Source organism: Ammospiza nelsoni, chromosome 23, assembly GCF_027579445.1.
Source record: "Ammospiza nelsoni isolate bAmmNel1 chromosome 23, bAmmNel1.pri, whole genome shotgun sequence".
NCBI lineage: Eukaryota > Metazoa > Chordata > Aves > Passeriformes > Passerellidae > Ammospiza > Ammospiza nelsoni.
Window position 1 is genome coordinate 6,755,423 of NC_080655.1, and position 26,321 is coordinate 6,781,743.

The window sequence follows — 26,321 nt, forward strand, 5'->3', positions numbered from 1 at the left end:
CTGTGTAAGATCAAGCAGCCAATCAGAGGGAGAATTAGGAACAGATCATGGGACAATGAGATTTCTATAGAGTTGTGTTTATCTAAACCACAACATCCAATTTCTTTTCAGGATTAGGGATGTGAGTATCAAAATGCAAAGACCAGAAGTCACCAGTTAAACACGTACCTTTGATATCATCCAGGACACTCCGTCTCTTTTGTTTGCTTTCCGTCTTGTTCGGGGAATCATTTGCTTTAAGATCCAGGTCTGGTTCCTGGTTTCTCTGGTTTGCTGAAGGAGGTCCACCGAAAGGACCTGACACCTGGCCATAACTCAGTGGATCTTGACCAAACCCACCTGAGCTACTCCCGTCAACAGATCTGTCATGGGATTTACTCCCTGCCTCTCCAAAGGCAGAGTAAAGGGAGCCCAACTGTGTGAAATCTCCTCCCTCTCCCCTGGCTCCTCCTGGACCTGACAGGGACCCTCTGTCACCAGCTGAACCTTTGTTCCCTGGCCCTCTGACATCACTGGCAGCACCCTTTCCAGTTTCAGCTCTCAAAGTTCTGCCAAGATGTGCATCCAGCCCATATTCTCCTCCTGGGCCACCAGCAGCTCCCACACCTCCTTTACCACTGACTGAATCCCATCCATCCCCTCCCGGCCTCCCAGCTCCACCTGCACCAGCTGTGGCTACACCTGACCCTCTGTCCTCGCCATAGGGAGACCCTGCACCCCACAGGGCAGAGCCTTCCCTGGAAAAGCCCCCTCCTCCTGCTCCACCTGCATACCCCGGAGCTCTGCTCAGCGTGGCATCCGTGCCACGGCCCAATCCCATCGCTTCCTCACCTCCAAGGGGAAAATGGGCAGCTCCTGCCACAGCCCCAGCTGGGAGACCATCCTTTCCATAGGGACCCCCAACAGCCCCTGCACCACCAACACCAGCTCCAACTGGGAGACCATCTTTTCCATAGGGACCCCCAACACTCCCTGCCCCACCAGCTACACCAGCACCTGCTCCAACTGGCAGACCATCCTTTCCATAGGGACCCCCAACACCTGCTGCACCACCAACACCAGCACCAGCTCCAGCTGGGAGACCATCCTTTCCATAGGGACCCCCAACAACCCCTGCACCACCACCACCACCAGTCCCAATTGGAACACCATCCTTTCCATAGGGAGATCCAACTTCCCCTTCACCACCAGCCCCACCAACACCAGCTCCAACTGGGAGACCATCCTTTCCATAGGGACCCCCAACACCTGCTGCACCACCAACACCAGCACCTGCTCCAATTGGCAGACCATCCTTTCCATAGGGACCTCCAACTCCCCCTGCACCACCAGCCCCACCAGCACCTGCTCCAACTGGCAGACCATCCTTTCCATAGGGAGCTCCAATTCCCCTGGCGCTCGCAGAACCAGCACCACCAACACCTGCTCCAAGTGGCCGACCATCTGGGCCATACAAAGCCTCTCCAGCACCAGCACCACCAGCTCCAACTGGGAGACCATCCTTCCCATAGGGAGATCCAAATCCTCCTGCACTACCAGCCCCACCAGCACCTGCTCCAGCTGGGAGACCATCCTTTCCATAGGAATCCCCAACTCTCCCTGCACCACTAACACCAACACCTGCTCCAGCTGGGAGACCATGCTTTCCATAGGGACCCCCAACTCCCCCTGCACCACCAGCCCCACCAGCACCTGGTCCAACTGGCAGACCATCCTTTCCATAGGGAGCTCCAATTCCCATGGCACTTGCAGAATCAGCAGCACCAACACCTGCTCCAAGTGGCTGACCATCTGGGCCATACAAAGCCTCTCCAGCACCAGCTCCACCAGCTCCAACTGGGAGACCATCCTTCCCATAGGGAGATCCAAATCCCCCTGCACCAGCCCCACCAACACCTGCTCCAAGTGGCCGACCATCTGGGCCATACAAAGCCTCTCCAAGTCCTCCTACACCAGCTCCACTAGCTCCAGCTGGCAGACCATCCTTTCCATACGGAATTCCAAATCCCCCTGCACCAGCACCACCAACACCTGCTCCAAGTGGCTGACCATCTGGGCCGTACAAAGCCTCTCCTGCACCAGCTCCACCAGCTCCAACTGGGAGACCATCCTTCCCATAGGGACCTCCAACACCCCCTGCACCACCACCACTCCCAACTGGGAGACCATCCTTCCCATAGGGAGATCCAAATCCCCCTACACCAGCACCAGCACCAACACCTGCTCCAAGTGGCCGACCATCTGGACCGTACAAAGCCTCTCCAAGTCCTCCTACACCAGCTCCACTAGCTCCAGCTGGGAGACCATCCTTCCCATAGGGAGATCCAAATCCCCCTGTACCACCAGCCCCACCAGCACCTGCTCCAACTGGCAGACCATCCTTTCCATACGGAATTCCAAATCCCCCTGCACCAGCACCACCAACACCTGCTCCAAGTGGCCGACCATCTGAACCATACAAAGCCTCTCCAAGTCCTCCTACACCAGCTCCACTAGCTCCAGCTGGGAGACCATCCTTCCCATAGGGAGATCCAAATCCCCCTGCACCAGTACCACCACCAGCAACAACACCTGCTCTAAGTGGCCGACCATCATACAAAGCCTCCCCAAATCCTCCTGCACCACCAACACCTGCTCCAGCTGGGAGACCATCCTTCCCATAGGGAGCTCCAATTCCCCCTGCACCAGCACCAGCGCCAACACCTGCCCCAAGTGGCCGACCATCTGGACCATACAAAGCCTCTCCAAATCCTCCAGCACCAGCACCAGCACCACCAGCCCCAGCTGGGAGACCATCCTTCCCATAGAGAGATCCAAGTCCCCCTGCACTACCAGCCCCACCAGCACCTGCTCCAATTGGAAGACCATCTTTCCCATAGGGAGCTCCAAGTCCCCCTGCACCAACACCACCAAAACCAGCCCCAGCTGGGAGACCATCCTTTCCATAGGGAGACCCAAATCCCCCTGCACCAACTCCACCAGCACCACCAGCACCTGCTCCCAGTGCCTGACCATCTGGACCATACAAAGCCTCCATTTCTCCTGTGGAATTGCCACCTCTACCAGGTATAGCTCCATCTCCACCTGAAAGGCCTCCTGGCCCATACAATGAGACAGATCTTCCTGTCTGGCCTAACTGACCACTGTCATGAGGTGTCAGGCCATCCTTGCCATAGGGAGTCCCTGTTTGTCTCTCTCTGTTTATACCTGCTCCATTCATATCACCCACAGTGGCATGCCCATCCTTGCCATGGTGGGACCACAATCCTCCTGCCATTCCAGCACTTGCAGCATTCCCCACAGCTCCAGTTCCTGGACCAGTCCTGCTGAACAGATCACCCACACTGGCTCCCACTCCAGTTGAATCAGGATCAAGCCCATCTGGCACAGAACTTCCACCACCCAACCTCCCAGCACCCCGAAAACCAGCTCTGTAACTGGCATCACCTAAATTCCCATCCTTGTCATGCTGAGAGCCCAAACCTTCTCCATCACCCATGTCAATGTCAACAGCACTCAGCAAACCTTCACCTCTGCCATCTACAGAATTCCGTTCACCTGCCCTTCCTCCTGCACCACCAAGACCTGCAGTGCCTGACACAGAGTCCATGCCATGGACAGCCCTTAACCCACTTCTGCCCCCTTTCAGTCCAAAGATGCTGCCATCATTGACTACTGAGTCTCCATCTAGACCTGCTCCAGAAAACTGCCCAGGCCCCATCTCTCCATTCATGTGGGTTTTGCGTAGCCCTTCTTTTCCCAAAAAAATTTGGCTTCCATCTCCAGAATCAAGGGAGTGTGCTTGGCCCCTGCCTTGGCTGCTGCCTTGACCTGTTCTGCGCCAGCCACTTTTCTCCCCAGCAGAGGATGTGGAGAAGGAAGCACGCTCTTCAGCAGCAGCTTGTTCCTGGCGCCGAAGCTTCCTCGCCCTTTCATTGTCTGCCATTGTTTCTTTCAGCCACTCAGATGTTTCCCTTACAATCTTTTCTTCTTCATCCTGACTCCTCTTTCCTTTGGCATCTGAAGTTGCATTGTTCCATGGCAGCAGATTTACAATACACAGAAAAAGAGGGGAACAAAATAACAGAAAATCAATAGGACATGCACTGCACCAACAACCAAAGAAAATGTGTTAGCACTTTTTGAATTTCATTTTAGGACACATACACACAATACATTTAAATAAATTTAAAATAATTTCAAATCCTGAATTTTTCAATGCCACATTGAGACAATGAAATGTTAGTTAAAGACAATTATTTTTAGTTAAAACACATTGTTTTTTAATGGAAACATGCTCATTATAACAAACAAACAAACCAACCAAAAGTAACAGAAAAAGAGACTTCCAGCATGGCAGGTCTGATTTAGAGGGGCTGAGACTGTATGTGGGATTCATTAATTCCATCTGCCTTCACCTTCCAGATATGGAGGAGTTACAGAATATTCCATGCACAGAGGAGCCATCGGTTCCCACCCTGGAACTGGGATTTCACAGCTCTGGAGGCAGCTTGCACATCTGGATAATGGCTGGTTTAGGGATGCCCAACATGAGGACTAAAGCTTTCAGATAGGTGAATAGCTTTGGATTAATCTGAAATTCAGGCTGTTCTGAGAGCAGGTCACTCACTGCTTTGGTTTCCAGGTCAGATATAATTTATCAGAGCTCACAGCTCACTGAAATCCACAGGAAGTTTCTTTGTTTCAGAAACCTACGTTGCTTTGGAGAGGCCTTTGTGAGAGAGACCCCTCCTGCTGCTGCAGGAGGATCCCAAAGGAAACCAGAGTCAAAGGGAACCAAAGGAACCACCCTTCATAAGCAAACAAATATAAACCAGGTGACTGTCAATGTGCCTGCACTGTGTTCCCACCTTCCCAGCTTCCTCTGAGCTCCTTCCAGCACGTTTAGCTCTAACTGGGAATGAAAAATATTATTTAACAAGAAGAATGGCATTGATAGTGTAGAACTGAGAGTATCAAAAGCTCCCTGAGCTCCTGACTGCTGCACTGTGATGCCTGGGACAGCTTCCTCAAAAACATGTGTGGAGATAGGGAGCATTTTTCCAATAAGTGATGGAGAATGTGCTACTTCATCATAGCTGTAGAGCAAACAAGCCAATAGGATTCGTCAGGACTAATTAAAAGGGGAAAAGTTGGTCTCATATGAAGAGGAAAGAGGGTCTAACCAGCCATTCATTTTTCCAGACAGGATTTAGAGTCATGGAATCACAAAATGGTTTGGATGGGAAGGGACCTTAAAACTCATCCCATTCCATCTGCTGCCATAGGCAGAGACACCTTACACTGTCTCAGGCTGCTCCAAGCCCCATCCAGCCTGGCCTTGGGCACTGCCAGGGATGGAGCAGCCACAACCTCTCTGGGTACCCTGTACCAGGGCCTTCCCACCCTCTCAGCCAATAATTCCTTCTCATTATCTCATAACCCTGTCCTCAGGCAGTGGGAAGCCATTCCTACTGTCCTGTCCCTCCATCTCTTTGTTCCAAAGTCCCTCTGCAGTTCTCCTGGATCCCCTTTAGGCCCTGGAAAGGGCTCCAATATCTCCCTGGACTCTCGTCTTCTCCATGCTGAGCACCCCCAGTTTTCTCAGCCATGATTTTGAAATTAGAGGCTCAGCAATTCATTTCCCAGCAGAGCAACATCTCCATGAGCCATCATGCAGTGAGAAGAATGTTTTGTGCCAGCACAGCACGGGAACACCCCACTGCCAAGCACTCACACTCCACGAGGAGCCAGGCGCTGGAGGAGCCCTGTCCCGCGTCGAGCGTGTACAGGCCGCTGTCCGAGGGCCCCACGTTCCTCACGGTCAGCTTGTGGCTCAGGCCATCGGGTGTCACAGAGATCTGGTGCTTGTCACTGGCCTGGAGGGGGTGGCTTTTGTGCAGCCACAGGGGCTGGTGGCAGGGCGTGCACAGCACACACTGGAACTCGGCGTCGCCGGCCTCGGCACAGCGCACGTCGGAGAGCGGCTGCCGGAACCGTGCCGGGATGGCTGCAGGGAAACCGAGAGCTATGGGAAGGAAACAGCTCCTGTGCTCCAGGAAAACTGTTACAGCTGAAGCAGGAAACAACGGGAAGTTGTGGTGCCTCTGAGCATCGGGTTACTGAGAAAAAGGAAAAGCTTGGATGTGCTTCTGTGCCCAATTCTGCAGAAAAGCAGATTTTTGTGTTTATTATCTTCTGAGACATTTTTACCTCACAGCATGGATGTGTTGCCAGTCTGTTATAGTAGTAGTAAAATATCTGTATTGTATTTGAATATCTGTATATACGCCTTGCCCTGATAAGCCCCGGATGTTCTAAATGGGCTGCAGCTGTGATGTCCTTAATTGGGTGGCAGCTGTGGCTAGTGAAGATAACTGTGATAAAAGAGGGTGTGCTTGGCCAGTCAGGGAGAGCCTGGAAGGAGCCCTGATGAAGAAGCAGCAACAAGCAGAAGAAGAAGCCTGTGCTGTGAAGAATTGCCCCCCAAGAAATATCACTGAGAAAGTATGGGACTTTAGAAATATGATTGTGACAGTATGGGACTCTAGAAATATGAATACAACAGTCTGTAGTCTTTGATGTGTTCCTGCAGTACAATACTTGGACTGAGTTTGTTGTTATTATTCTGAGCTCACAGAAGCAAACTGTAATGTGGGGTAGTTAAGGCATGTGCTCACTGTCACCCACAGCCACACTGGTACTCGAGGTTAGGCCTGTTCCCTGGGACTGCAGATGCAGCACCTAAAGCATTTAATCACCCTCCTGCAACTTTTCACCTGTGCCAGACAAGGAGCCCTTACTGGGCCCAAAAAACTTTTGTCACAGTTGCACACCAAAACCATCAAACCGAATTCCTTACCTTGAGCATCCAGTTCTGTTGAGAAGACAGGGACGTCCTCCACCCTGACCTGGTAGACGCCCGCGTCCTCGGGCTGCACGTCGTTGATGGTGAAGCAGTACCGCCTGCCCACCCTCCGCAGGCCGTGCTTCCTGTACTCGTCCCCGGTCCCATAGCGGAGCCGCTCGCCGTCCTGCAGGGAGGGCAGGAGGGGAGCAGTGTCCACAGAGGCTCAGACAGTGCCAGGCATCTCAAACACATCAGGACAGGCTAGTGCTACAATCCCCTTGTTGATATAAATGAGTAACCTCACCGTGCCCAGGGCTCTTTGCAGTACACAGGCACTGTCTGGGCAGTGAATCCTGCACTGAGCAGGGCACCAGGCTCTGAAACTCAGCAAAACAGCAGCTCTTGGCTACCCACATAAGGGTCTGAAGCTTAATTAATACACAGTTCTTGCAGCTACAAAGACAAAGCACTTTCTATTCTAGATTTCAGCATCCTCATAGCTGGATGAGCAGGAGAGTTCATCACTTTCTGCAGCACACTTGGGTTACATTGTCCAAATTGTGGCTCATTGACTTCATGTCATATACTTGATCCAGAAGATTCATAGTTAGTCTGCCCTCCCCCTCAGGGCATTCTGATTTCCCCTGGATTAAAGCCTCTAACCACAATTTGACCAAAAATTATCTTTCAGAAAAACACACCTAGCGCTGAGCACCTGCAGATTCCATCTGTGGGACTATGGATCTAGAGAGGGAATGTTTTACATCTCTGAGATCTTCTTCCACAGGGGGAGTTATAGTGCAATAACATGCAATAACAAACTTGAGAAAGTGCATAAAATTTATATGAAACTGCAGAATTTCTGCAGCCTGAAAGACACTGTTGGGGTGATGGTCTTAAACTGAAGGAGGGTCAGGTTAGATATAACAAAGTGGGTGGGGAGACCCTGGCACAGGCTGCCCAGAGCAGCTGTGGCTGCTCCATCCCTGGAAGTGTTGGACAGGGCATGGAGCAACCTGGGCTAGTGGAAGGTGTCCCTTTTGAATGTTTTAAGGTCTCTTGACCTTTAAAAGGTCCCTTCCAACTCAGCTATTCTATGAATTTCCTGAAGACACAAGGATGCCAGTAACTGACTGCATGCTCTGTATTGGATCTTCAAATCCACAGGGACATCCACCACCAAAGGTCACCCCACACCCACACTGCTCCCTAACCAAGCAGGCATCTGCAAAAGACAGACAACCTTAAGGCATTTATTTACTCTCAGCCACTGCCCAGCAGATGAAGCCTTTTGTGTAGAACACTGGAGGGGGTGCTCTGAGCTGCTGCTGCCCCACTCATCCCCCTCACCTTGAGCAGGTAAACGTTGCTGTTGCTGTTTTTCAGCTCCATCTCCAGGCTGAACGTAGCATTTCCCTCCTTGTTGACTCTGATGTGTTCAAAGTTTTTGAGACTATGAACTAACTGCAAAGAAATATTGAAGAACCTAGTAAATGGTAAAGCTGCCATGACAAAGGTTCTGAAGCTGTTGAATTAACGTGAAATCTACTTTAAAGAGCTACCTCTAACATTATGTAGCAGAAGTATCTGTAAGTCACAGTTCTGGTACAGTGAGTTGCAGTGTCTGTAAGTTGCCACAGTTTCCTTCTGTGTATAAATTATTTTTATGTGTTGCCTCCTGGTCACTCCCACACTGTCCATCCAGGTCTCTACATGCCCCTGTATGTGAAGGCCAATTTTTACTTTTGGACATATAATTTTTAATTTGGCATCCAAATTCTCATCAGAGACAACTGCATAACCCTGTGGTCAGTATCTCGTAAAATCTGTGAACTGAGCTTCAAAAAATTCATTAGCATTTTCGTCTGCATGAGTAAAAGAAGTGGAACTTCTTTTAAATATTGTCATAAATCACTGTCATATAACAAAATTTTCATCTCCAAAGCAATTTAGGAAAATATAGCCTGTTTTCAGAAGCTTCAATTTCTCAAAAATGAGTGGTTTCAGTTTATTTACCTTGTCTTGTTCACTCTCTGTTTCTTTCCTCATCTCCTGCAGCTTCCTCAGCATCCCACGGAAGTCAGCAATTCCATATTTTATACAGATTTTCTCATAATCTCTCCTATCTGCATTCAGCAGCAGCTGCCACACAGCTTCTTTGTCCAGGGACTTTGGTTTTGGTGCTGCAGCCCTGAGAACCAGGAGGGAACCATTCAGACATTTTCACAGACAACAAGATGTCCTGTTTTTCTATCCCTAATTCTCTTTCATCTCCATCATTCCTGTAGTTCACTTGGCCCTGTAGGTGCAGGCAGGAAAGACTGGGACTCTTCCAGAGCAGGTTTTCTGCATCTGTACTACAAATTAAATGGTGCCAGAGAACAACTTCCACCCTGCTGAATTATCCCCAGAGGGTCTGGCACAGTTTGGCCCAGGCCAGGTAACTGCCTAGCACAGCTCGGGGCTCCCACAGAGATCATTATCAGCAGGCTTGGAGCTCCCCACCTGGGGAGGGAAGGTTTGGGAAGGGAAGGTTTGGGAAGGTTTGGGAAGGGAAGGTTTGGGAAGGTTTGGGAAGGTTTGGGAAGGTTTGGGAAGGTTTGGGAAGGTTTGGGAAGGGAAGGTTTGGGAAGGGAAGGTTTGGGAAGGGAAGGTTTGGGAAGGTTTGGGAAGGTTTGGGAAGGGAAGGGAAGGGAAGGGAAGGTTTGGGAAGGGAAGGTTTGGGAAGGGAAGGTTTGGGAAGGGAAGGTTTGGGAAGGGAAGGTTTGGGAAGGTTTGGGAAGGTTTGGGAAGGTTTGGGAAGGTTTGGGAAGGGAAGGGAAGGGAAGGGAAGGGAAGGGAAGGGAAGGGAAGGGAAGGGAAGGGAAGGGAAGGGAAGGGAAGGGAAGGGAAGGGAAGGGAAGGGAAGGGAAGGGAAGGGAAGGGAAGGGAAGGGAAGGGAAGGGAAGGGAAGGGAAGGATTGTGCCCTGTGCACCTGGCAGTGCAGCTGGGCTGGCAGCCAGAGCCAGCAGTGCATGAGGAGCTGTCCTTTGGACAGGAAGCCACTCGTGAGCTAAACACAGGGAAGCAGAGAAACACAGCCTCCCTTCAGAGCCTCGTGGTGCTGAGGAAATACCCCTCCAAATGAGGCTGCAATCTTGTGTTCATCTCAGTCCAGCTGGCAGGGCCAAGCTGCTCTGGCCTCTCTCTCCACTGGGAGTCTCACCACAACTTTGGACACAAGAAGTGTTGCCCTGAAGGTCTCTGGAGCTGTCCCCTAGCACTGGGAAACATCCAGTGGGAGCATGGCCCTCACTCCAGAGCCTTACCTCTTCCTCAGCATCTTCCTGGAGTCCTGGAGTGTCTTCTTGAGCTCTGTTACAAGGGTGGGAGAAGCAACAGTCACATAGCCAGCACTGTGAAATACATCTCCCCAAAGAAGATAATGCAGAATAGTCACTGACAACAGGTCTTTCTGCTGAGGTCTCTGATTTTTTTTCACATTTTACCAAAAATCTGTCATGAAACTTTGTCAGTTCTCACTGCCATGCTCATCCTTTGAGTGCCAGTGAAGTTCATCTCTCCCTAAAGCTTTTCCCTCTTGAGACCCACTATTTTCAGCCATGTTAACAATTTTGATCCAGTTGTGTTTAACATCCCCAAATCCCTTTTTCCTTTCCTAATGATTCCACAATCACTAACTAGAACAGCCCAAAACTGTTTTTAAAATCATCACTTTAGCAAAAGGTAAAGAGCAAGCAGACAGAGATGACAGAACATTAGAGGCTCATTAATCCTTCTCTTACTCCAGTCTTTACAAGTTTGGGGTAGCAATAGTGTGGCAGAGAATTTTTCTCTCCGTCCCCCCCCCAGTAATATATTACACAAATAGATCTTTAACTTACCATCAGCAGCATGAACAGGAACATATTTTGCCTTCCTCTTAAAGCCAACTGATCATTTATAAAACAGAAGGAAAAAAAGCCACAGGATGAACAAGATTAGATTAACAGCAGTGAACCAATGAGCCATGAAACCACTGTATGTGTTACCAGTGCAAGAGGGAATCCCAGTTTGGATTTCTTTGTCAATCTGATGTTTGCTCCCTGTAAACTCCATCTGTAAAGGTGATATTTCTATTGCCATCTACTCTGTGCTTGCTGCAGACTCCACACAGAGGAGGAGAGCATTTTTGCCCTACCAATTTTATGGTCTAAGCAATGGGAAGAAATATCAACATCTTGTGTTAGAGATGGGAAGCCAGGGTGGAAATGGCAACTGCAGATAGGTGCCTTCTAAACTTCTAACCTTGAAAGGCACAGAGGTGACATGGACACTTCAGATATAATCCATCTTCTGCTCAAGTGGATCCCAAGAAAATCAGCTAAATCTGACCCTCCAAGTGCCCATTTCTCTGCACTGACTGTGACAGAAGAAGGAACGAGGTGCAGAGACAGCCACAGAGGGATGGAACCCTCCCAAAGGGCTGATTCATTCAACACCATAGAGTAAGGACTGGGGCAGTTCAGCAGTAAACCCAGAGTGTCTGATTATGGACCAGTGCAGTGAGCACAATTCCACTTTCCTCCCCCTTGCCTTAAAGCTCACAGTGTTAGGGAGCCACCAAAAGATCTGCAGTCTTCAATGAGGGGAATACCAAACCTTCACACCAAGAATGCCCAGACAGAGTCCAGCCAGCCCAGGGAACAGCACAGCACAGCCTGTGGAGCTGCCAGGCCTACCTTGGAGGATCCTGAGGCCAGCAGAGCACGAGGCCTCTCCGTAGGCATTGACAGCACAGCAGCGATACAAGTCACTGTCACCCGGGGCCAGGCTCTTGATCTGCAAAGGGAGAGCACAGAAACTGCTCACACAAAGGGCTGGCGTTCAGTTCACCTTCAGCTTCTCATAAAGCAGCTACTCAGTGGCACCTCAGAGGCTTCTTCTGTTCCCAGAAGGGCTCTAAAAAGCTTTGTTTGCTTATTTTTGTGTTATCTCAGAGCTAGGGATGTGTAGAATCATGGAATACCCTGAGTCTGAGGGGACCACAGGATCATCCAGTCCAGCTCCTGGATAGGACCCTCACAACAATCCCACCCTGGGCATCCCTGCCCAAACCCTCCTGGAGCTCTGGCAGCCTCGGGGCTGTGCCCATTCCCTGGGGAGCCTGGGCAGTGCCAGCACCCTCTGGGGGAAGAACCTTCCCTGATCTCCAGCCTGAGCTTGCCCTGGCCCAGCTCCAGCCTGTCCCTGGGGTCCTGTCCCTGCTCACAGAGAGCAGAGATCAGAGCTGTCCCTCTGCTTCCCCTCATCCCACAGCAGGTTTTTCTTGTCCATTTCTCTCAGTTCCACAAGTCCTTTCTGAAATATTTGATTTTTACCTGCAGAATGAATTCATTTGTAGCACTATTGAAGGACATTTGATATTTGGCAGGATCATCCATTCCTTTCTGTGTACGTGACCATTTCACCTCAGGAGCTGGGACACCTTTGACGACAGCTCTGAAAATGGCATCTTTACCTTTGAAAAGAAACAAGGATTTTGTTATTTAAGACAGGCTTGAACATGAGGACTCTCAGGCCTGGCCCCTTTTCTTATCAAGAGTTATCCCCAGAGTGAGTAATTTCTCTTATTTTATGCAGAAACATTCTTCAAAAATAATATCTTGTTTTGCACATCAATAATTCAGGTTTTTGTGTGTATTCAATCATAAAAGGCCTTTAAAACGTGGCACTACCCTGCCAGATGTGGCTGCTGACATCTCTGACCATCACTGAAATCAGAAGCCTGACAGCAACTTCAACCCAGACTTGCTTTTTACCCATGAAATGTCCAAATCCCTTCTCATCACACATATTCTTTATCAAATCCCACTGTTTCTCCAATCTTTAACTGGCACCACCTTGCACTCCAAACCCACCAGGCACTGCTGTTTGAAGAGACAAGGGAGGGAGAAGAGAAAGAGGTTACTCTCCTTCATCCCTGCTCCCCAGCAGCCCACCACAGAAACCTCCAGCAGCTTTCCCACTGCCCAGAACAAACCTCTTCTCCAACAGGCTCCAGAACCACAGGGAACACTGGGAAACAAGTCAGAGAAGTGACTTGTGGGAGTGACTGGGAGTAGGAATGGAGGTGAGTTATCCATGGAAACACCTCAGGGTGGAAATAATCACTCTCTCTTACTTTTTAATACTCTTGCTCTTCAGGTGACCAACACTGTTAAAGATTCTCCCTGGAAAGTCTGGCAATATTTCTCACACCTTTCTGGAGTCACCAGCACCAAACTTATTTGATGGAACAAGTTCCTGCCAGCAGATCCTTATCAAAAGACCTTTTCCAGCCTTTGAGATTGCAGTACTATCTCTTATTGAAGTCTGATTGCAGTTATCCCTGTATTACATTTTAGCCACTTTGGCTGCACTTTCCCAGGCTGGCCACAGACCACCCAGCCAGAAGAATCAGCTCAGCCATGCACTGAACACAGTGGGGTGATGACAGAGTTAAAGGCCCTCGTGGTGCCTCTACACCGGCACAGAATTACAGTGACCAACATGAATGCACAAAGAACGTGCTGGAAATGAAGTAACTTGGAAAATTTACACAGGTGAAAATATAGACAGGTGAAAATATAGACAGGTGAAAACTTAGGCTGAAACATGCAGGTGGAAGAGGAGGAAGAGGGACAGGTTCCACTAGAGGCAACTGTGCTCCGTCATAAAACCTCAGTGGCTCCTGGAAATCCACAGGTGAGTGTGGAACACCAAAATCCAAGCTGCTGGTTCAGTTCTGGCAGGGAAGAGGAGCTACACGATGTTCTCAGGCCACTCCACACCAACAAAAAAGAAAAAAACAAAAGCACTCTCTGCAGGTGCACAGAGACACCTCTGGGAGGCTCTTCACTGATTCCATTTATTGGCTCATCAGCTGCCTGCTCTGTGCTCTGTGCTCTGTGCAAGATCCTTACCTCGTTCCTTACAGAATCATCATAGAACCATGGAATGGCCTGGCTAGGAGGGACCTCAAAGCCCATCTCATTCCACCCTCTGCCATGGCAGGGACACCTTCCACTATCCCAGGGTGCTCCGAGCCCTGTCCAGCCTGGCCTCAGACACTTCCAGAGATCAAGGGGCAGCCACAGTTGCTGTGGGCACTCTGTGCCAGGGCCTCCCACCCTCACAGCCAAGAATTCCTTCCCAATATCCCACCTAACCCTGCCCTCTGGCAATGGGAAGCCATTCCACTTGTCCTGGCACTGCAGGCCCTTGTCCATCTCTCCTGGAGTCCTTTTAGGCACTGGAAGGCTGCTATAGGCTAAACAGCACCTCCAGTCAGCATATCCTACTTTAAAAGCAGCTGATTTTAGTGCTGAGCACAAGTTCTTTCAACAGGAAAACAAAAGCAACAGCTTTTTCAATATGCTGAATCTTTTGCTGCATAGTCCTTACTGTGAGAACTCCCTGCAGAATTCACTGGATTTGCTGTGCACATCAGAGCCAGATGTTGGTCTTGTATACACATAGTGACAACTCAGGAGACCTTTGTGAGTTCTGATGGAATTGTCATCAGTGTAACAAAGACTTTGGCCACACAACACATTTTTTGTGGTCATGTCAAATCACTTTAGAAACTCACTTGATTTAATCATGATATTTTTTTCATGTAGGTGGGACATGGAGTCAAACCGCCAGATCTGTGGCTTTCCCTGTTTATCAAGTCTCACCTTCCTGCAGTGTCAGAGTGAGTGGTTTCTTCTCAAAATCAGGTGTACTGCATCCTTCTGGAACATCATTCACAAACTGAGTGACAACAACTCCTGGGATAGAAGATTTCTTGAAGATTTTTACTAGAAAATCAAGAAAAAATACATTCAATTTACATGTCTATCCTTCAGAAAGAATCTCTCAGTCTGCATTGCCTCCTGCAGAGCAATAACTGCTCCTGCTCAGCTCCTCTTGAACCACAAAGGTCCCACCCATTCCAGTGCCACAGGCTGTAAATGTGTCCCAAGGCTTGGGGATTAAGGTCTGGGTGGCTTTGGTAAAGCCACCTTCTGGTTGTGGTGGCTTTGGCAAAGTTGTGTCCGTGTAGGAAATTCTGCAATCAAAGTCCTAACCAGGACCACCTCGGCTCACAGCTCTGGCCACGGTTTGGCCAGGGAGAGCTTTGCATCAGTTCTTGTTCCAAACACAAAATCTGGCATGAGAAAAGCCCCAGTGCCAAGTCAGAGCCTGGTGGGTCCATCCCTGCCATCTCCAAGGTAGAGAAGCAAGGTGGGGTTGTTCCCAGGGGAATATTCCCCAGAGCTGTGTCTGTTCTCTCACCTGTCTGATGGCTGCTCATGATGCTTTGCTCAGCTTTCCGGGGTCAGCACAAACAGATTGCAAATTCTCCTTTGAAAAAGACAAATACTTTCATTATTTACAGCTTGCAAAGGAAAGGACAGACCTTAACACTGCTCCCTTTAGTGACACAGTTTGTCCTTCCTCACTTGCCACATCCTTGCAGCCAAGTAGAGGCAGAGCTGCCAATCAGCCTGTCATGCCCAGCACAACCTGGGTATGAGGATGATTAGCAGGGCTGAATGGAAAATGTACACATCCAGTGGTATCCCTCTGTGTCACCTGGCTTTCCTCTAAAGACCTCCTCTCGTGTTTCAGGCAAACATTCACCACATGGCACTCACGTGGTGGGTTCTGATGGATGGCAAAAGCAGTTGCTGAGAAGAAAACCACAGAGATGGATGTCTAAACTGGGGCATGGAGCAGAGGTACATCCTGATCTCATTTAGCTTGGTTAAATTAGCAACAGACCTGAGAGCAGACAAGAAGCCTTTAGAAGGGAATGGTGAAGTGTGAGCTTGGCATTCAGGAGTTATTGTTATGGATCATTCAGGGGACCTTCTGCCAAAAGAGTCTCTTTCCCTGTATTTTAAATTGGACAATGTGTAATGTAACACATCCCTGCCTTGCAGCAAGCTGGGAAAGCAGATTCTCTGTCATGTGAGAGATGCTCAGGAACTATAGAGTTACTGCAGCTCTGAAAGAGCAATTAGATTGGATTGCCTGTGGCATTAGTGCTGTGTCTCTGCTTAACCTCTGCACTCCTTCAGTCAACAGAGGGACACAGGAACATGCCCCTTCCATCAGTTTTGAAAGGCACAGGGACTTTGGGAGCACACCTACACCAGGCATTCATCCAGCTGAGCCCTGGCACCTGATGAACACGTAGGGGGGACATCTTGTCACACATTCAACTCTGAGCTGCATTGTCTGGGTGAGAATTGGTTTCAGCTAAAGGTAAGAGACAACCTAGTGAGCAAAAATAATTTGTGCTGGATAAACCATGCCCAGGCCAAAGAGAGTGTCATTCACAGCACCTCTGGGTCAGCTTCTGAACCAAAAAGTGTTTTGCCATTACTCAGCAGCTGCAAAGAGCCACAGACACCCCCCTACAAAAAATCACCGGCTCCACTTTGTCCTTACCACCAATCTCGTTTTGGGGCACTGCACACACGACAAATCTCAGCAATAATTGAAATCTCTGAGGCTCCCTGGCCTCTGTGGAAATGCACTGAGACAACAGCACTGGGAAATGGGAGAGGGCTGTGTGAGCTCCAGCCAAGCCCTCTCTCCTGTCCTCTCCTGGCCTGATCTGGATGTCCTCTGCTGCTCCCACCACACATCTGTGTGCTGCTAGTCTGGTACCTCACACAGTTACTTCTGTAATCCCCTGGGAGATGTCTTAAAACCTGGGAATGAAGGGAATGAGGAGCTTGTGGGAAGGAAAAGACGCAAAACGGAACTGAAAAGAAGCTGATTCCAGGGCACCCTGTCCTGCCCCAGACAGGGCATTGCACAGTGAATGGCTGAGATTTTTAGATGGATTTAATTCGTCCTCCACAGTACTGAACCACATTAACAACAAACATAATCCCCTATTGCCTCTTGTATCTTCCTAAACATGTCACCACTCCTGGAGCTGGAATGCCTGATGCTTACAACACTCACCCAACAGGATGACCTGACACCAGCTTGCAGCAGCTTTCCCCTAAGCTCTGTTTGTGTTACACTTGCATTTATTCTTTGCTCCTCCTGACTCCTTTCCTCCACGCTGGGCAGTGGAGAGGAGCAGCTACTCTGAACCAGCTATGGGGTACAAATTCAGCTCCAAAGCCTTTCCTGGCATCTCCAAATGTTTCATGTCAGAATGATTCATTCTCAGCCTGGTGTGACAGTGGACATGTGTTACCATAACAAAAACTGCTGAGAGAGGGCTAAATTCAAATCTAGTTTGGTAAAAGCCCCAAATACTGGCAATATTTGCACAGGCAGTAATAGGCCCTATCTCCCAGTGGACAACATGCACTATGTGCACTATGTATAAACTGCTGAGTTTACAGAGTATTAAAGATTTCAGAAATTCACTTGGATTAAAAATAAGCTCCTGTGAGTCCTTAAACTCCTGTGAATTCCTGACTTCTGGAGAAGGAGAAGGAAGCATGTTAATGCCACACATTGATTGCAGGGTTAAAATAACAGTGCTGGATATGAAGGGAACATTCCTTCAGTGTAATGAATCCAACCACATTGCATTTTCCAGTGTCTTGTGTATTAAATAAGGACCAGAAAATAACACCCTGATTGGCACAGAGTCCCTAAAACCTACTCCTGCTTACTTTCAAAATTTTTACTCCCTTGTTACGTGAATGATCATGGCTTTGTTCTGACTCCAGTTCAATTTAGAAAAAGAAATCGCAGGATTTTTAAAATGAGACAGCAAAAGCCTTCCAAAAATTGTCATAGTGTAATTCATATCTTCACTCACAGGTGCTTGAAACATTGGTGTCCAAATGAGGATGATTTATTCAATGGAATAAATGCTTCCAAGAGGGAGTGACCCCTCCCCAGGTGAATGCTGATAACACCCCCAGCACAACAGAGTGACACTGGTAGCAGCTCCACACTCTCACTCCTCTGTAAAACACATCCCTGTCATGCATTAGCCTTGTTCAGCTATCCAGTTGGCCATTCCTCATTCCAGGCAGAAGTCTGTCTGCTTTGCAGCTGCAGGGACATCCCCACTGGAGACACAGGGAAAGCTTCCATGGCTTTGGGCACAGGGCTGGAGCAAGCCCTTGGCTACTGACAACATTTTTAATGTCCCAAAATAAAGCTAGAAGCCTGTCAGGGTGGGAGGTTGCCCTTCATCCTGTGTGTTCATCAATCTGTCTGGATAAGACAGAGCAAGAGACCAATCCCTGTGAGCCTGACTGGACACCACTGCTGGGGCCATAAATCAGCTGAGTGAATAAGCAAAACATTTGGGAGTCAGAGGATTTGTAGGTGTGGGGGGAGTCACAGGGAGTTATTTACAGGCTTCAGACAGTGCAATACAGAGACAAGATGTGACATAATTGCTGGCAGACTGGCGAGCAAAATTAGCCAAAGCTGTAGGGAAGGCACACGCAGAGAGTGGTTCATGGGGAGGGGATGGGTGCAGAGGCTGGGATGTGCCACGGGCATTGCACAAGCACAGACACAGTGGGGACAAACCATTAGCACACACTTAAACCAGTGACAGTAAAGTAATCAGCAACACAGGCAGCATTTCTTTCATAAAAACATCACAGAATCTGCTGAGCTGGAAGGGACCCACAGGGACTGTCCAACCCTGCACAGACCCCCCAACAATCCCACCCTGGGCACCCCTGGCAGCGCTGCCCAAACACTCCTGGAGCTCTGGCAGCCTCGGGGCTGTGCCCATTCCCTGGGGAGCCTGGGCAGTGCCAGCACCCTCTGGGGGAAGAACCTTCCCTGAGATCCAGCCTGACCCTCCCCTGACAAAGCTTTTCTCTTTGTAATTCTCTTTGAATTTCTCTTTGTAAATCATGAAAATCAGGGTGGTCCTGACACTGAAAATGTTCTAAACAAAACAGCAAATTGTTGTGAGCTCAGTCAAATTCTGGCTTTGCTTTACTCAGATCCAGATACTCAGTGAGTATATTTCACCTAAAAGTTCTCTTTTAGCTTTGTGTCGGCTTTCTGTGGTTTTTGTTAACTTGAAGTAATCTTTTGAGCTCGAGTCTTCCCATTTCAGATGAATTTTCAAGAAAAATTTCAAATGCTTTGGTTAGAACCACAGAACTGAAGGCCAACAAACTGCAGAAGGGAAACTTCATGAAAACTTCTGAGCTGGTCACAGAGCGGGAATGTCACAAGCTCTCCAGTGATGAATGGAGGTCTTGTGCAGAGTGGGGAGGAATGTCCAAGGATCAGATTTTGTGTGACTTATCCCTTTGGTAAATCTATACCTGACCTGATCTTCTCCTCTGCTCCAGGGATTATGAACACGACCTAAGTGCTTGCTCAGGATCCACAGAAACACAAACTAGATACACTGCACCCATTTATGTATGAAAGTGGCACTGATACCAAAGGCCAAGAGGAGACACACACCATCCCTATTTTCTAAGGGAGAAAAGGCCATTAAGCCCCAGCAGTGAGCAGGAGAGTGAATCCATGTCCCTTTGGAGCAGCAGGGATGGGATGGCAGCAAGAGAACTGCTCAGCCTGTGCCTTTCTGTGGCCACAACACTCCCATGGATTTTTCATAACAGAAACAGACTTTGATACAGGCAAGAGATTTACAGCAAGGATCACAGAGCAAACACAACAGAGTCTCACTGCCAGGAAGGAAAGATGACATATCCCTACTCACTGTCCAGGATGAAAACCCGTAGGAACCCCAGTGTACCTGTGCCACAAGTCCCCTGCCAGCTCCAAGGGAAAATGACAGCAGCTCTTCAACAGCCTGGCATCTTCCCAGGGAAATCAGTGTACCCTACAGGAGCCCACTACTCCCAGAACATTTACAACCATTTCCAGAACTACTGCAACACAAACCCACATTCAGTGTGACAACAAAGGTGTCACTTCCCAGTCCCAGCTCTGCATCACCCCCACACAAATCAGTGCTGACCTGGCCAAACTCACCACTCTACAGGCTGAGCTTCTGAGAGGATCCTCTGGAAGTCACTTCTGCGTCTCCAGGCCCACAGTGTCTTTGTTCACTCAGAGCACAGATCTCTTCATAGCTGTCCAGTGGGTCCCCTGGTCCCAGGTATCAGTGACCTGTGGGAAGGAAGATAAGCCCCTTATCTGTCTGGTGTAAATGTCACTAAATGGCAAAAGAAGCAGCAAATTGCCATCCCCCTCACACCTCTCCAGTCTCACAGAAAGTGAGGCTGTGCCCAGGAGCTGCTGGGTGTCTCCACACTGAGCTGGAGCAGCCCTGGGGGCTCATTATAGCCCCACACTCCCCCAGCCCAGGGGAGGTGCCCTGCAGCCCTTGGCAAGGCCGGGCTCGGCCAGGGCCAGCCTGGCCAGATGCGACCATCAGTCAAGGCCAGGCTGCATCTCCAAGGCAAGACCTTGGGCCTCAAAGAAGGACAAACACTTGTGCAGATCCCAGGAAAGGACAGGCTGTACACCAGGTTGTGCAGGACACACCAGAAGATGGGTGTGTCCTACTCAGAGGCCATGAGTCCTTAGGAGATACCACAATTCCTTAGCAGAGAAGGAAAACCAGTGAATTATTGCATCTGTGTGTGGGTCAACCATGCCTGGGCTTGGCCCTCAGCACAAGAGTCCCTCAGTCTGGGCTATTCCAAGAGGCCTGAAAGAAATCCAGCTGCTCTAGAATAGGTCCACTGCTACAGCCAAAAGACACACCTCAGTTTGCTCCTTTCCTTCCAACACAGACACAGGCTGATCCCTTTCCCATGAGCAGCAAACAAGGCCACTTATTCTACCAGTGGAAGGTTCCCTGCCCATGGCAGGGAGTTGGAATTAGATGGTTTTAAAGTTCTCTTCCAACCCAAAGCACTCTGGGATCTCTGATTTCCATGGACAGGAACCCAGATGTACAAGTTCAGTGCATTGTGACCTCAAATCTTTTGCTTCTGGTCTGCCCTTGAAGACCTTGTACACCTTCCTTCCTCTGCTCAGAAAGCTCCCCTAAAGCAGAGCAGCCTTTGTTTAGTTCCTGATGTTCACAGAGATGGCCAGTCTGCAAGTTCCCTTCTCCCAGGAGCTCGACCTGCCTGGCCTGAAGGCTGCTCTCACTCACTTCAGCCTGAGAGCCCACAGTGGTTGCTTTCCCTTGCATTGGGTGAATAAATTCATACTAAATCTCATGTTCAACTGGAGAGGAATGGCTGGCTCCAGAAGGTGGCAAGATAAGTGTTTTTACTGTGATGGCCATGGCTCATAGGCTGTCTGTGCTGGCAGAACCAGAAGAAGGCTTTCCTATGAGAAGATGATAATTTTAAAATCTGAGGCTAATGGGAAGGGAACACACAGAAAACCCTTGTGCCACAGCTTAGACTCCTGTTGGATTGCATCAAGACAGAAGAACCACAGAGAGCACCATTTCCACTAGCCTGAGAAAGAAGATTCTCACTCAGGTATCAAAAATTTCTCCCTTGCAGGGCTGGGAATCACCATTTCAACCAACAATTTAAAAGATAAATGTGAAAATTAAATTCTGGAGTTATTTTCTTTACTCTTTCTTTCTTTTCGACCATTGTTGCTGTTGCCAGTGTTTACAGCTTCCCAGCTCATGAGAAAACATGTCAACAGAGGAAAATGGAATAGCTCAAACTGATGCCTGGGCTAAGATCCTTCCTGCTACCTTTGCAGGCATATAAAAGTAGAAAGTAGAAGCAATTAAAAAATGAAATATAAACCATTCGAAAGTTGACAAGCCGAGAAAATAAGACAACAAGGATCTGGGAAATCTGGACGGCTGCTGGACAATCCTCTCAGTAGCAGCCGCTGTTTTCTAGCAATGTGGGACTCCCACAGCATTTCACCTGCTTTGGACAGTGATCATCCCAGAGATGCTCCCTCGGACATCAGCCCTGCTGGTCCAGGACAGCAGTTTGTGGCTTTGCTGACTGGATGCTGCAGCTTTAATAAACCCCATTGCCGGACAAGTGTCAGAGAGAGCAGCACTTTGGGTAAGGCCTGGAAATGATCCCACAGGAAGCATTAACCTGCCTCCCTGAAACCTGCATTCAGCTCTCCTCAGCTGCAGCAGAAGCAGAGTTATCCCAGAGGCCTGAGCTATCCAGGACCTCAGGGATTTCCGCTGTTCCTCTTCCCATGTGTTCTCCCTTTGCCGGCATTTGCTCCCCACAGAAAAGTGCCAATGGTGTTGAGTCTCCCGTCACATTTAGCTGCTGGGTCTCAACTGAGGAATTCCCAATTAGACAGACAGTGGGGTCTAACGGGTCTAACAAATCCCAGGAGATCCACGACTGCTCCTGTTCCACTGATCCCACAAAACTGATCGTGCTTTGCCTCATTTCCAGCCCTGATTTTACAGTTTTTGTGGGGCCTCTCCTCCAGGGGCACTGATAATTTAAAACCATCTGCAACAGAGCAACCTCCTCCAAGAGCTTGACCTTCTTCCATTTCACAGCTTGTTTTCCATCCGCCCACCCAAGGCCCTGTTAACCCCTGTGTGCCAGGGCTGAGCCACCAAGTGCCACTGGGAGCTGCAGAATGTCACTGTGAGGCTGGGACACTCAGTGGGCACTGCTTCCCCAGCAGCGGGAATGTGCTTTTCCCTGAAAGTCAGGCCATTCACCCAGGGAAGGGCAGTGAAGAAATGTCCAAAGGCAACAGCTGAAGAACAGTTATTTCAGATTGAATTTAAAACTCTGATTTAACTGGAAACAAGACTCTTCCAACGCTCTGGTTTCCTTGTAATTCCCTTCTTGGAAAATTGATGTCAAGTCTTCCTGCTCCGACTGTGACAACTGGCACAGCTCTTCCTACAGGCTTTGGCACCACATGGCTCAGAAAGGGCAAGAACTCAATAAACCAAGACCTGGTAGGTTCAAAACCCTGTTGGATTTTCAGTCCATAAAGAAATGACCAAGATCAAAAACCAGGCCAAGATACCCCATTTCCCTGCAGCCTGGTGGAGAGTCCTGTCTGCTCTAAGGGTGGCATTGGTGGCAGGGAGGCTTCTTTGGGGCAGAAATATTCACATATGAAACGGGTGAAGATGTGCAAAGCTCAGTGGTCATGTTCCAAGTCCATCTTGACATAACAGCAATGAGAATCCCATAAAAACTATACAAGAAAATGGGCATGGATATGGAATAAAGGCCCACATTCAGGGAAGATTACAGGTACCTGCAGCCCTCCAACCACCCAACACACTATACCAAATCAGGTGAGTCTGGCAGTGCTGGTCATTCTGGTCATGTGTGAGCACAGGGACATTGTGTGTTCAGACCAGGCCAGGAGCCAGCTGGGTGACAGAAGAACATTTTGCTTTCCCAGGAGAATGTCCTGCACCAGGATGAGGAACAGTCACACCATGCATGTGAGTGCCCCAGTGAGTCTTCCATAGCCACAACATTTGAATTTAAGTAAATGTGATGTTCCAGTTACTGAGTACTTGCTGCTCTTTTCAGTGGGAGATGCCCATTCCCATTCCAGTCCCTCAACACCAGTTCATCCATGTTGTAGAGTCCAGAAGAAATGGAAGGGACTTGTTTCAAGCATGAACATGTAGTGATTTTCCCTCCCCACATGTTCCAGTATGTCCCTCTGTCACCTGCAAGCTGAGGGCTGCTGTCCCTGTGCACACAGAGCCAGGGTCAGACCCTCTGCAGCTCACTGGACTTTCACACAACACAAGGAGCTCAGAACCAAGGGAATGAAAGCAGAAGGCACCAGTGCTCTGCTTTCACAGTGCAGATCAGCTCCCTCATTCCCACACTGCTGAGGATTCCTTCTGTTCTCTTGCTCAGTTCTCTTCTCACTGGTTCAGTGTTTGCACCCACGACTGACTGAAGGGGTTTGCTAGCAGTCCAGGATGTAGCTGGAGCCTGGCTGCCTATGAACCCAACACTCCCACTTTTCCCAGTAATAGCTGCTCCCATGACTATCCTCCTTGCATGTGCCAGTCCCAGGGCTGGGATTTACTTACCATTTCCATCCATGAAACAAAATAGCAGGCAACAGACATTTAATAAAGACTCGCCAAACATGTGATTAAACATCAACTTATTACCAGACATATCCCAGTCCACCAGGACTTTCCATTCCCCTTGAGACACTGAAGAGAACAAGGGTTTAAGCCCTCTGGGCTTTAATGAATGCAGAGAACAAGGGGTGCCTGTACAACTTCCATTTGACCTTTCATGGCCCTCGGGTTTTGCTAAATATCCCTCTCCAGCTAAAATTAACTCTGTGTGTTGGGGGCACCTCACTGACAGCACAGGCAGTCAGAGGGTTAACAAAGCTCACTGCATGCAACATATTAAACAATAAAATGCAACCAGGGATTGAAGGCTCTATCTATGTCCCCCTCTCTGCTTCAAACCAGAGGCACAGCAAACCCTCCAGCTCTGAGGTCTTTATGTTGTTGCAGGATTTATTTTGCCCCTGCCTGAAAGTGGCAACAGATGAAACAAGCCCCACCCTGGCCTGACCAGCTGTTTCAATGTTTCATTCCCTGATGTGCTGGGAAGTTTCCCACTGAAATAAATGGTAAGAAATTATCTCTGGTACCTCAAGAGGCCGCCGCATGTGCCACCTTCCCGTTGTCTATGTGGGACAGCAGAATTAATCTCAACACCGACCTGGCAGTGTCTGACCTGTGCTGGCACCAGTGAATGTCTGGCACCTACAGAGGTGCCAGGGGACTCACATTTCTGGGAATGCTGCCCCAGTCCTTCTGAAGTTTGTTCACTGTCACACTCTCTTTATCCAGCACTAAAATATCAGAATAAAATAAGTGTCATCTTAAGCCAGAAAATTGTAAGAGCATATGTACAAGAAAACAGATATGTACTAAATGAACCAGCCTAACCTTCTAGAACTAAAAAATGAAGTCATCTTTATAGATAAAAAAGTTAGTATTACAAAAAGCAAAAAGAAACAAAAAAATTACTAACAGACATAAGGGTGTCAACCCGAGTAAAGCAACACATCTACCAATTAGATTAAGAAAGAGATGCGTGCTTACCTCGTAACCAAAATAAAACTACCGATCAAAAGATGCATAGACAACACAGAACTACCAATTAAAAAATACGTGACTGTATAAACCAAGAGAAGTAAATATAAACAATGTTTAGAAGCACAATAAACAACTTTTACTTAATTCACATTGAATCGTACAAAGTCCTTTGTCTTCTCTCCTCAGAAAATTATGCCAGCATCCAATGGAGAAATAACCAAAATCACAGAATTATAAAGTCATACAATGGATTGGGTTGGAAAGGACCTTAAAGCTAAGCTCGGTCCACTCCCCACCAAGGGGAGAACATCAGGTTCCTTAGACTCCCCTCCAGAAAATGGAACTACAGGGAAAAAAACCCAGAAATACAGAAAAACATGGAAATACAGAAAATCAGAGAAAGAGAGGGCATCTCATTCCTTTCATCCCCATCCGTTCCATGAATTCTGTGGTTTTACAGAAGGGTCACTGAGCTCCCCTTTCTGCAGGAATGAACCTCCCAGGGGCTGCACCTCTACAGGGTCTGTCCCAGTGCGGGGTCTGTCCCTCTACAGGGTCTGTCCCTCTGCCTGGTCTGTCCCTGTGCGGGGTCTGTCCCTCCACAGAGTCTGTCCCAGTGCAGGGTCTGTCCCAGTGCAGGGTCTGTCCCCGTGCGGGGTCTGTCCCTGAGCGGGGTCTGTCCTAGTTCAGGGTCTGTCCCTCTGCAGGGTCTGTCCCCCTGCCGGGTCTGTCCCCCCGCAGGGTGTCCCCCACCTCCCCTGCCCTCGATCACACGGACCTCAAACACAGCAGAGCTCGCAGCAAGCACGGCTCCGGGTGCGGAGCAGGTGCCAGCACTCACCTGCGGCTCTCAGCCCCAGTGTCCCTCCAGCCGAGTGCCGTCCCCTCCAGCCGAGTTCTGTCCCTCTAGCCGAGTGCTGTCCCCTCTGGCCAAGTGCTGTCCCTCTAGCCGAGTTGTCCCCTCCAGCCGAGTTGTCGCCTCCAGCCGAGTTCTGTCGCCTCCAGCCGAGTCCTGTCCCCTCCAGCCGAGTGCTGTCCCCTCCAGCCGAGTTCCGTCCCCTCCAGCCGAGTGCTGTCCCCCCGCAGCTGCACAGGCCGGCCGGGCTCAGCGCGGGTCGCTCCGGGCCGGGCCGGGCCGGGCTGGAGCCGCTCAGCCTCTCCCGTCGGTGCCGCCTCCCTCCCGCCGCTGTCCCGCGGTGTCGCCGCGGGCGGGGCCGCCTGTCACAGGGCTGTTAGCTTGCGAGACATCCAGAGGATTGGGATTGTTATGGGCACCCGGGCACCTGCCTCCTATTTGTTATTATTTCAGTCCATTCCAGTAATGGTGCTGAGCAAATTTGAGATGAACATAATTCTTCAGCATTTCACAAGTCAGTGGGATGGTGCTTTGTCTGTGGATTGTGTTTCCTCTTCGCAGCCACTTGTTACAAACTTTGACACAACTGAAG

The 26,321-nt window shown here is 49.3% G+C and overlaps 1 protein-coding gene across 1 annotated transcript in view; it reads right to left on the reverse strand.

The window, feature by feature from the left end:
* IGFN1 (immunoglobulin like and fibronectin type III domain containing 1) overlaps positions 1-26,044 on the reverse strand; it is a 39,402-nt gene extending 13,358 nt beyond the window's left edge. The window contains exons 1-13 of the mRNA XM_059488139.1: positions 25,715-26,044; positions 19,824-19,961; positions 15,153-15,221; positions 14,552-14,674; positions 12,212-12,351; positions 11,573-11,672; positions 10,736-10,783; positions 10,160-10,205; positions 8,867-9,041; positions 8,201-8,314; positions 6,863-7,034; positions 5,738-6,010; positions 169-4,020 (exon numbers count right to left, since the gene is read on the reverse strand). Coding sequence (XP_059344122.1) covers positions 169-4,020; positions 5,738-6,010; positions 6,863-7,034; positions 8,201-8,314; positions 8,867-9,041; positions 10,160-10,205; positions 10,736-10,783; positions 11,573-11,672; positions 12,212-12,351; positions 14,552-14,674; positions 15,153-15,171 — 5,062 coding nt within the window. The 5' untranslated portion in view covers positions 15,172-15,221; positions 19,824-19,961; positions 25,715-26,044. The remainder of the gene's footprint in view (positions 1-168; positions 4,021-5,737; positions 6,011-6,862; positions 7,035-8,200; positions 8,315-8,866; positions 9,042-10,159; positions 10,206-10,735; positions 10,784-11,572; positions 11,673-12,211; positions 12,352-14,551; positions 14,675-15,152; positions 15,222-19,823; positions 19,962-25,714) is intronic.
* Between the last annotated feature and the right edge of the window lie 277 nt (positions 26,045-26,321).